At 32.1% G+C, this 12,496-nt stretch overlaps 1 protein-coding gene across 3 annotated transcripts in view; it reads right to left on the reverse strand.

The window, feature by feature from the left end:
* GLCCI1 (glucocorticoid induced 1) overlaps window positions 1-12,496 on the reverse strand; it is an 80,884-nt gene that overhangs the window by 38,668 nt on the left and 29,720 nt on the right. For all 3 annotated transcript variants that reach the window (XM_072964937.1, XM_072964936.1, XM_072964938.1), the window contains exon 3: window positions 486-572. In XM_072964937.1, coding sequence (XP_072821038.1) covers window positions 486-572 — 87 coding nt within the window. The remainder of the gene's footprint in view (window positions 1-485; window positions 573-12,496) is intronic.

A 12,496-nucleotide genomic window follows, 5' to 3' on the forward strand; every position in this document is an offset into this window, starting at 1 on the left:
TAGGTTATTCATAGGTAATAAAAGGTATTCATAGGTAATAAAAACTATTTCTAAAAGACATGGATTCCACTGTACTGCTGGGTCTCAAAGGGCAACAATATGCTGAAAACCATTAAAAAAAATCTATGAGAAGCAGAAAACACTACTGTAAAACCTATGATTTACAGTTCTAGTTGCTGTAACTCAAAAACAACAAAGCTGAAGTGGGAACAAAAAACAACTAAAATGAACAAGTTAAAATTACATAAAATCAGGCTTCATTCTGGAAAGGGAAAAGCTTGAGTGCGTAACAAATATTTATAAAGGACATGAAGGGCACAAATAATGTAAAATCTGAATTATTCACCAAAACGTGGAAGGCAACCCTTAAACTCTGAAAGAGGTAAGGTTATCACAAATACAGGAAGTACTGTTATATTCAGGAAACAGTTAAGATAATTTGCTAGAACCAAGAAGGTTATAGACTGAAAACAGAAGTAACTTACCTCTTTTAGTTGATCAGCACTCCCCCATGATGCAGAACGCTGATGTGATCTCTTTTCTGCTCCTTCTTCTGCCCAACAGCTAGGCGTCTTTAAAAGAAAAATAAGTAAATTTGTCTCTACTCCTCAATCTCACAGCAACTTAAACATATTTCAGAATCTTAGCACAAACCAGTTAAAGGGCTAGAGTAAATACTAAAATCTCTTAAATGCTAAGACTTTCATGACCCTGTGAGATGTTTAAAACATTTTGTTATATTCTGAACTAGATATGATCAATATTAGATGTCTCTGAGTAATGTTACTCAAACATTTGGTTTTTCACATCAACATTAATAACTGAAAGTTATCAAACTGAAAGAGAACTGTGAGAATATGCATATTTGTGTTTTTAAAGAGATTCACCAAACTAATTGTGAAATGGTATTTTTACTAAATAAAATAGACAGAATAAGATTAACAGAATGAGCTCAGAAGCAGTGGGATTACAGATGACCTACACGTCGAATACCCAGCTAGTGGGATGAATGTACCACTTTCAATACTCAGGAAAGAAAATGTCAAGCAATAGTATCCTTTTTAAAAAAACACCAAGCATCTTTATATAAAAATATGAAGTAAGTTATTATAAAACTAGAAAAATATTAAGCTAAACAAACTGACTATAATTTAAAGCAACAAATCTTAAAGAAAAAACTGAGCTACATGTCAGAAAACAGAATTTTTACCCAAAACCTCATTTTCAATTAAATACTGCAGCCAAATATATCACAAAACACTATATGCCAAGTATTAAGACCATTTAGTAGTTGTTTTAAAAATCAAAAAATATTAAAATATCATCCTTAATATAGGAGAAGACTCTTAGTGTAATGAAATTTAGGGAAAGTAAAAACCACTATTTAAAGACAGACAAAGGGTAATGATTATCATATATAAATACAAATATATCTGGCTTTAAAAATTATTTTTTATTACATACTGCATTTTGGCCATTCTAACAGGTGTGTAGTGGTATCTTTTTGTTTTAATTGGCATTTCCCTGATGACATATAATGTGGAACATCTTTTCATATGCTTGTTTGCAATGTGTGTATCTTCTTTAGTGAGGTGTCTGTTAAGGTCTTTTGTCCAATTTTTAAATCAGGTTGTTTTGTTTTCTTATAGCTGAGTTTTAAGTGTTATTTGTATAGTTTGGGTAGGAGTCCTTTATCAGATATGAATAATGAGTACTTTTGTTACTTATAGACTTATTCACAAACTAGCAAAGGCAAATATGCTTTCCTGCTTTATCAATTTCAAGCCAAGTCAGACTAACTCCTAGCAGGAAAATACTCTTTTTCAATACTGAAGAGCCTAAAGTCACTTCAAAAAATCCACAAAAAAAATCAATTACTTCACAAAATTCTCTTAGTCTTATTTAAGATGTACTTAAATCCGAGTGAAAATCTATTTTTTGTACAGTTCACCCTTGGCCATGAAATTTATTGTAGCTTATACTCCATTATGGAAATATGATTATTGACTGCTAATTGTTTTACAGTACTTAAGTAGATAATCCTTAGTATTAAAGTACTGATAAACCTGGGTAGAACTGAAATGGAATTACTTGAAAAATCAATGATACTTAAATTAATAATTATGACTATAGACTGATTTTAAATTATAGAAAAGTTTTAAAATAGATAATGACAAACCCTTCATTATTTATAAGTATATCCTTTAAAGATTTGGTTTTCTTTTGACTAATAAAATTTTTTAAACTTTTAAAAAAATTTTCACTTAAAAGATAATTTTGGAAAGTCTACCCTGAAGAAGCATTAAAAGAGCACAAAAAGACTGTGATTCTACTATTATGATTTGCTTTTCTGGTAACAGTACATATAGTTTCATAACCAGATATAAATATAAATAGTCTCTTCACTAGTTAACAAGGAGTGTAGAAAAGGAAGAATTCAGCTGAAAAAAGCTTAGGAATTCAGTGATAGGAGCAGTTACTCAAATTTTTTTCATCACACTCCAGCTATATACTAAGTTGTGTGCTCATTCTGTCCGATCACTTTCAAAGTGTGGTCTCCGGATGAGCAGCATCAGCTGCATCTGGGAACATGATAGAAATACAAATTCTCAGGCTCAATCAGAAAATTATTACATCTGGAATTCTTAGATAAAGCTCAGCAATCTTTGTTTTAACAAGCTGACCGTATACCCACTCCAGCTAATGGAAATACTGTTTGAAGCCATGTAGAAATTTATATTGTTGGGGAGAAATTTTTCTTTACCAAGGAACATTATATAGTAGTCTCCAGCAAAGACTAACATGTGCCTGAGGATTTTAGTAAAATGTATACATTCCATGTTTATTTAGGCCTCAAAAGTGTTCAACACACAACTGAATGAAAATCTGTGAAATAATGGTTTGTGATTTTCTAGATTATTAACCAGGGAACTTATTCAGAAAAGTTAAGAAGCTGTATTTCTGTTTCCAGATCTCAAGGTGAGGTTGGAGGGAGGGTGTTGGTGGTAAATCTCTGGATTACAATTTTTAAAAACAGGAAATACCAAAGAAATCAACTACTGCATCTGTGCTAGACATGATAAAATAAAATCACTTGCCTTATTCTGTAAGAAATGTTAATTTGATGTACACAAAACCTTAAGAATATTCATAGTAATTCTATTTCCAAGAATTAATATGAGATATACACCCCAAAAAAAGCATTGGAAATAAATGTCTATCAAAAGGGAGATGAAAAATTGTGGCAGATTCTTATAATACAAAAAACCACTGCATGTACTACAATCCCACTTTAGTAAGCAAATACCCACAAAAACAAAAAGACTTGAAAGAGATACTTCAAAATATAAATAGTGGTGGGAATTCTAAATAATCTATAGTAAATCCTGCTTTTTCAGCTGAACAAGAAAAAAAATTAAGATTAAAAAAAGACTTAATATCATGTTTAGGAATACTTAATGACATGAGAAAATGTTACGATTTATTAAGAGGTTACAAAACACTACCTGCAATATCATCTGGTTTGTAATTTTAAAATTTTTATTTATTTTTTAAATGTAAATAATCAAAATGTAAGAGGATATATGTCAGAATGTTAAAAAAAATGGCTGTCTAGATATAAGAAATATAAACAAAGTATTCTGTGATTTTTGTTATTTTCCAAATCTACAATGAATACTGTTTTGAAATTAGAAACAGGACTTTTTAAAAATAAGTAAAATTGCTATGTTACAGAACTGGTGTAAGTGTGGATGTGTATCTCCCCTAAGAAAGCCCAATATAGAATTATAAAAATCCTAACTTTAGATACAAACCTCAAATCTGTTTTGGAAGACAGGTTATGTGTAAGTTAGGATGTTAGTATACACCAAATAAAATACTTTTCACTAGGCAGGTTTCCTTCAACTAGGCGGTTGGGGTTCCCTTACAGTTACAAGTGTTTGTATGTAGATTACTGGCCATGGGAATAGAGTTAGACATGTTAGAAAAACCGAAATATTTGAGTGTTTAGAGTAACTGAAAACTGAAGGTAAATGAAATGTCACATACCCAGAAATACTAGTGGAAAGTTATTAATGAAAATACTGACAGGAAGTTATAATTCAGCCTGGATATGTCTTTCATGCTGTACTTTTAATTATATGAAGGAAAAAAAATCTATAAAAATGTTTTCCTGAAAAAGTTAAACATAGAGTTACTATATGACCCAGCAATCCCTAGAGAAGTGAAAACATGTCACACAAAAACTTGTATGCAGATGTTCATAGCACTTAACTCCTGAATATTCAAATAAATTGTGGTTATCCACACCATGGAATATTACTTGGCAATACAAAGGAATGCAGTACTGATACCTGCTAATACATGGATGAACCTTAAAAATACTACACTAAGTGAAAAAAGGCAGGATGCAAAGGCCACAAATTCTATGAGTTCATTTATATGAAATGTTCAGAATACACAAATCCACAGAGGCAGAAAGTAGACTACCAGGTACCTATGGTTGAAAGAAAGGGGACTGAGGGGAAATAGTGGGTGACTGCTAATGGTGCAGCATAGTGGCTTCTTTTTGGAGTGAGAAAAAAAAAATGTTCTAAAATTGAGTGTGGCAATGGTTGTACAACTCTGAATATATTAAGAACCATGAACTATACACTCTAAATAGATGAATTATATAGTATATAAATTATATTTCAATAAAACTATTTAAGTCAGAGGCAATTATAAGTCAGTCTCATTTTTCGATTAAAAAAAAAACCCATATATTACCAAACCTGAAAGTCCCAAACATTGTTATGTTAGTATTTTCTCAAAAATAATTGATATTTTCTGTCATGCTTTTCTTGCCAAGTTTCAAATCAGACAGAGGCACTAGACGAGTAATACAGTAAGAAAGGCTAGAAGGCACTGTACATTAATAATCTATCCAGTCAGGTTTCTCAAGTCATTGTGAGAACATTTAACAAAGAAACTACAGATGTAGCATAAAATAAATTGTATAATAGAAATACTATTCTCTGGCTTCTTAAATAGACTCTTGACAAATAACCAGTTTCTGCTTTAACCAAAAGGAGATGGTTATATGAGGAATTGAAAATATAAACAATATTGAAATTTATTATTTGGTATTTACACTTAATAATACCCATTCCAGCAAGTTCTATCAGTACTATTAGGGATAAATTTAAAATCAAATGATGAGATCTAACTTTTAGTTTTTAGATAACATTAAAATGTACTAATTCTCTAGTGTTACAATTTTTTAAATTAACAATCTGCTTTGGCTGCTGGGTTTCAAAAAATTGATTCCACATGTGAAAAAATGAGAGCAATTTTACTTTTTCAAAAGTAGTATTTCCAAAAACTTTAAATAAATAATACATTTAGCAACTGCACTGGATTATAGCTGTCTCTGTATTATCTAAGAGATAAATTACCTTATTGTTTCTTAATAGCTTTTAATGTTTTTTAATCTCTCATACTTGACAGAAAATCAGCAACATAGTTGACTACTAGGTATCTGCCAAAAATATTTCCACACTATTCTGAAGTCATAAAAACTAACAGTGCTCAACTGATGATGGTATGAATATCATCATTGGGATACCTAAGTAGTGAGGGAGGGAATAAGGAGGGAGCAGGGAGAGAGCAGGGAGAGAGTAGGAGTTTCTATAACAATTTAAGTCCATGCTCTCATAGCTGGACCTGTAAATCTGAAGTACCATTTCTTATTTATAAGACTGCACAGTGGCAAACAATAGCTACTTCTGACTGAGTAAGTCCTGACCTACCAGGAATTGTTCACTGAGTCTCAGAGCCCTATCATATCCTGGAGTTAGCTGTATCATTTCTATGCCATTTCCTACCAATTCAGACTTAATATTTATAACTGCATAATCAATTATTGATAGTAGTAATAATGTCCGCTCAACTCAGTATTATGTTTAAATATGCTGACAGTAAAATATTGCAGATTCTAATACAAAGGCAGTTAACATTTATCAACATTTACTATGTCCTGGATGCTGTGGTAGAAGCTTAACAGGGATTATTTTATGTAATCCTCATTGCAATAGGAAAGTGTTATCCCCCCAAAGCTGTAAGAATTTCAACAGCACAGAAACCTGTTTTCACTTGGTTTCTATTAATGGTTCCTACCAATATAATGTATCCCATTGTAATCATTCATTTATACAAAAGTTTAAACAAAGTTATTAATAACTTGAAAGGTGTGCTGCTGTCTCATACTATACCCTTAACTATGATCTAATTGTTAAGTTCTTAAAGCTTAATATCACTAACAAATATTTTTCTAAGTAAATGCTGTTTATTATTATCACAGGATTTTTTATAGAAAACCAATGGATTTTAAGATATAAAAGATTGAGAGCCAATGTTCCAGACAACAAAAGTCAAGGTGACAGAGTAAGAAGGTTTATGATAGAGTAAGAGGGTTATTTCAAATAAATACAACATACTTCACAACTTTACCTAGAGATAGCTTAGGGGTAAAGGTATAAGGAAGAGACAAAGGAAAACAGGTTTATTTTGTTACCTGTTAATGTTTCTGGTAGTGGAAGAAAAACTGGGTATATGGGCAACAGAAGTATGAGGAAAGCTCTTTTCTACATACCTTTCACTTTTGATTCAAATGAATACATTACCTATTAAAAATCAGTTGGTAGAATTTTGAGTTTCTGGTAATTTTAGAGAGAGTACTTGAAACTGATGAATAAAATAGTAAATATTTTAGCTATGGATTTAAATTTTTCATCAGTAGAGCTGTGTATTTTCCTTTGGCAACCAAAAATATTACTCCCTAAACTAGGAACATGACTACTACCATGTGCACTGTTCAACTCTAGGATTATACAGTCCTCTTTTAGTTAGCTAATGGTGGGAAGAAATAGTAAAGGCGATCCTGTACAGGAAAGAATCTTTATAAATTTACTCAACAGCCAGTTGCAGACCAGCTCCATAAAAACAATTTAGGTCCCTAGAATACAGTCTAAGAAGCCAAGATGGCCAAATCTTTAGAGTTGCTTCCATTTCCCCACCACTGCCCAAAACAGTTCTGACAACTGCTGCTTTTTAAACTTCAACGGCAAGCTCTTCAACAAGAGCACAGGAAACCCCAACAGCTGTATCAAGTACGACTTTTGGTCAGGAAATGAGTTTCTGATCAGAGTGGTAAAACTGAAAGTTCTCTTTATATCCATTACTATTTGAGGTACATCATCTACTCCTTTGATTAACGTCCTCCTGACCCAAGCTCCTTTCATGAAGGGAGGAAAAGGAAAGAGTATTATAAATGTAATTTCAATAGCTAAGAATTTATATATTTTAGTTCAGAGTTGTTGCCTTTATCGAATGTTGGCTAAAGTCTAATGCTAAGTACTTATTCCATATCTGTTTCTTAAAAATAAATATAAAAAAGATTTTTATCAAAGAAAAACATCACCTGGAGAAAGGGCAGCAGAAGTGTGCAGAATTTCATTTAAGATCTAACTATTCCATCTCTCACCCTTCAAAGACACAAGAGTCAAATGAAAAGTTCTGAAATCTTTTTCTGATACCAACTGAGGGGGCTAGATAGGCAATCAAAGTAGAAGGACTCACACAGAGTAAAAGCTACTCTCATCTCACTGTCCATCAGACATTAAAAAGAAAAAAACTGCCAGGCTCACCATGTCATTTTTCCCTACCAAGGAGAAATACAGCAGATGACCCTCCCTAAAAAAATATAAATGGCTCGAAGCTAATTATTTCCAGCAATAATCAAGATTTATCAGAATAGAAAGACAGAAGACAAAAACACTAAGAAATCAAAACCATGAGACAGAGATGGGAAGAAAGGAGGAAGAAATTTCTATTTTAAGTTCCCCTTTGCAGATGTGAATTAAGAGTGCCATGGCCAATATCCAAACATTCACCTATCTTTCCCTGCTCTGTGAATAAAAGTAAGTAATTAATAGCAATTATTTATTGACACTTACTGTGTCAGTCACTATTCTTAGCATTTCAAATGCATTAACTCAATTTAACCTTTACTACAATGCTATCAGGTATAATATCCCATTAACAAATGAGGAAACTGAGACAGAGGTAATTTGCCCAAAATTACAAAGCTAAAAAAAAAAAGCTGGAGCCAAGATGCAAAACCAAGCAGTCTGATTCCCAAACTAGAGCTCTCTGCCAATGAAAAGAGTGTACAATATTAACTTATATCCTGAAAAAGTTAAGTTCGGGGAAAAAACATGAATCAAGACATTGAGTATCCTATAACAATAAACAGTATCCAACCATAAGAATAATATGACAGAAATCTTTAAACATCTTATTATCATCAAAATATAAGGCAATGACCACTGGAAACAAATCAACAGAAATTTTAACTCAACAACTGCCAGCTCATGACAGACAAACATAAATAAAAGAGGCTATATGGAAACTGAGTAATACAATCAATAAGACTGAGTTAATATGTAATGAATTCTGTATCTAAAAGTAAAGACTGTACCTCATTTTCAAATACAGAGAATTAAGAAAAAAACAAGCCATCTATTAGGCCACAAAGAAAATTTCAATGAAGTTTCCAAACACCTATAATTCATTACTTTAACTAAAATGCAATAAAACTAGAAATTAAATTTTTACTAGGAAAAGAAACTTTAATCATTGAGAAATTAAAAACGAAACAAACAAAAAACTCTCATATGCTAAACAGGATATCAAAACTGAAATTGCATAATATCTTGAAAATACAAATAATGGAAACATTATATATTAGCCAAAGCTGAGCTCAGAGGATAAATCTTGGCATAAAACACATTACTAAACCATAAATAGCACGAATACAAAAATTAAGCATTCATCTTCAGAATCTACAGAAAGAATAATACACGTGCTGAGAAGGCAGAAGAAAGGCAATGAGAGAGCAAAGTCAGAGGGCAATGAACTAGAAAAAGAAAAATAAAGAAATAAATTCAACACCTTAAAAAGGTTTAAAATACCATATAACCTAATAAATGTAATCACTCAAGACACAAATATGCAATATTAAAAGCAAGAACAAAAGCAACTGCAGATACATAAGAAATTAAAATGAAATAAAAAAGTACTTTGTGAAACTCTTTGCAAATACACATAAAAATCTGGATGAAATGGATTATATTCTAGGAAGAAAACTAAAAATCTGAAAAAAAGAAATAGAAACCAAACAAGACCAAGAGTCATTGAAGAAACTGAGTTTTACTAAAGAGCCGTAATCCCAAAACATACTAGTCAGCTTCATAGGGAAGATTCTTTCAGACCCACGTAACGGATAACAGACATGATACTTACATCATGCCAGAGCAGAGAGGAAGGCAATCTTACAAAGTCTTTTTATGAAGCAAGTATAACACTAACCTAAGGATTACATAATGAGAAAAATTTTCAGACCTCATTTCTGAATAATCAAACAAATATAATAAATATTAAACACTTCAACTTCCACTGTATATTAAAAAAAAAAGAAATCCATGAATAGTATTTATTCCAGAAATGTAATCATGGCTAATTATTAAGTAATCTATTAAAGAATTTCACCAAATATAGGTTATGAGTCAAAACAACATTAATTTCAAAGTTGAAATGGCATTTCACACATAATCGCTTGATTTAAAAAAACAAGAAAAACAGTAAAATAAGCATGAATGCTTGATGCTACTCTTGACAGACTGACTGCACTAGCTTTTTAAAACTGAGGTATAAATGACATATAACATACTAGTTTTGAGTGTACATACTGCCAAATGATCACCACAGTAAGTCTAATGAACATTTGGTCACTGGAATAGTAAAAGAGTTTTTTGCCTTGTGATGAGAACTTTAAGATCTATTTTCTTAGCAACTTTCAAATATGCAGTATGATATTATTAAGTATAGTTGCCATGCTGTACATTACATCCCCATAAATTTAGTACTGGAAGTTTGTACTTTTTGACCCCCCCCTTCATCCATTCCACCCACCTCCAACCTCCACCCACCTACCCCTGGCAACCATCAATCTGTTCTCTGTATCTATGAGTTTGGTGGGTTTTTGTCTGTTTGTTTGTTTTAGATTCTACACATAAGTGAAATGATACGGTATTTGTCTTTATCTGACTTACTTAGCATAATGCCCTCAAGGTCCGCCCATGTTGTCACAAATGGCAAGATTTCCTCCCTTTTTTATGGTTGAATTTTTCTTCCTATTCATTTTCTTTACCAGATCATCCATGATGGGCACTTAGGTTGTTCCTGTGTCTTGTCTATTGTAAATAATGCCACATTGAACATGGGGATACAAATATCTTTTTGAGCTAGTGTTTTAATTTTTTTTGGATAAATATCCAGAAGTGGAATTGCTATATCATATGATAGTTCTGTTTTTAATTTTTTCTGTAGTGGCTGCACCAATTTACATTCCCACCAACAGTGAGGCACAAGGGTTCCCTTTTCTCCACAGCTTCACCAACATTTGTTATCCGTTGTCTTTTTGATAACAGCCATTCTAACAGGTGTGAGGTAATCTCACTGTGGTTTTGATTTGCATTTCTCTGATGATTAGTAACGCTGACCATCTTTTCATATGTCTGTCAGCCATCTGTACATCTTTGGAAAATATCTATTCAGATCCTCTGCTTGTTTTTTAATTGGATTGTTTGTTTTTGTGCTATTTAGTTGTATGAATTCCTTATATATCTTGGATATTAACCCCTTACCAGATATATAATTTGTAAATATTTTCTCCTATTTAGTAGGTTACCTTCCATTTTGTTGATGGTTTCCTTTGCTGTGTAGAAGATTTTTAGTTTGATATAGTTCCACTTATTACTCCTTTTGTCGTCTTTGTTTTCAGTGTCAAATCAAAAAAATATCACCAAGACCAATGTCACGGTTACTGCCTATGTTTTCTTTCAGGAGTTCAATGGTTTCAGGTCTTCCATTTAAGTCTGTAATTCATTTTGAGTTAATTTTTGGGTATGGTGTAAGATAGTGGTCCAGATTCATTGTTTTGCATATGGTTGTCCAGTTTTCCCAACACCATTTATTGAAGAGACTGTCCTTATCCAGTTGTATATTCTTGGCTCCTTTGTCATAAATTAATTGACCATGTGGGTTAATTTCTGGCTCTCTGTTCCACTGATCAATGTTTATACTTTTATGGCTGTATTATTTTGATTACTACAGATTTGTAATATAGTTTCAAATTAGGGAGTGTGATACCTTCAACTTTGGTCTTCTTTTTCAAGATTGCTTTGGTTACTTGGGGTCTTCTGTGGTTCCACAGAAATTTTAGAATTGTTTGTTTTCTATGAAAATGCCATTGGAATTTTGATAGGGATTACACTGAATCTGTAGATGGCTTTCAGTAGTATGGACATTTTAGCAATATTAATTCTTCCAATCCATAAGCATGAAGTATCTTTCCATTTAATTGTTTCTTCTTCAGTTTCTTTCATCAATGTCTTATAGTTTTCAATGTACAGTTTTTTCACTTCCTAGTTAAATTTACTCCTAGGTATTTTATTTTTTTGAGGCCACTGTACATGAATTGTTTTCTTAATTTCTGCAATAGTTTGTTTCTAGCGTATAAAAAAGCAACAGATTTCTATATCCTGATTTTGTATCCTGCAACTATACTGAATTCATTTATTAGTTCTAATAATTTTCTGGTGGAATCCTTAGGGTTTTCCTTGTATAGTATCATGTCATCTGCAAATAGTGACAATTTTACTTCTTCCTTTCTAATTTGGATGCCTTTTACTTATTTTTCTTGCCTAATCTTGCTAAGACTTTCAATACTATGTTGAATAAAAGTGGCAAGAGTGGGCATCCCTGTCTTTTTCCTGATCTCAGAGGAAATGCTTTCAGTTTTTCATCATTGAGTATGATGTTAATTGTGGGTTTATCATATATAGCCTTTATTATGTTGAGGTATGTTCTCTCTATGCCCACTTTGTTGAGAGTTTTATTTTAAATGGATATTGAATTTTTTCTGCATCTACTGAGATGATCACATGATTTTTAGCCTTCATTTCATTAACATAGCGTATCATCACATTGACTGATCTGTAGATGTTGAATCCTCCTTGCATCCCTAGAATAAATCCCACTTGATCATGGTGTATGCTCCTTCTAATTGTTGAATTCAATTTCCTAATATTTCATTGAGGATTTTTGCATCGATGTTCATCAAGGATACTAGCCTGTAATTTCCTTTCTTGTGGTGTACTTGTTTAGTTTGGGTGCACCAACTCTTTAAAGCTTCTTTCCAAAGCAAGTCTCATGGCCACACTTAACCTCAAGTGGGCAGAGAAGTATAATCCTATCATGTGCCAAGGAAAGAGAACGCAAATATTTATTAACAGCCCTAATCACTACTATACCCAGAAATCAGAGGGAACGTGTTTGATTATTGCTTTATACTATTTCTGTTGTTTGACTACTTTACGAAGAATATATGTTA

This window comes from Vicugna pacos, chromosome 7 (genome assembly GCF_048564905.1).
Source record: "Vicugna pacos chromosome 7, VicPac4, whole genome shotgun sequence".
Classification (NCBI taxonomy): domain Eukaryota; kingdom Metazoa; phylum Chordata; class Mammalia; order Artiodactyla; family Camelidae; genus Vicugna; species Vicugna pacos.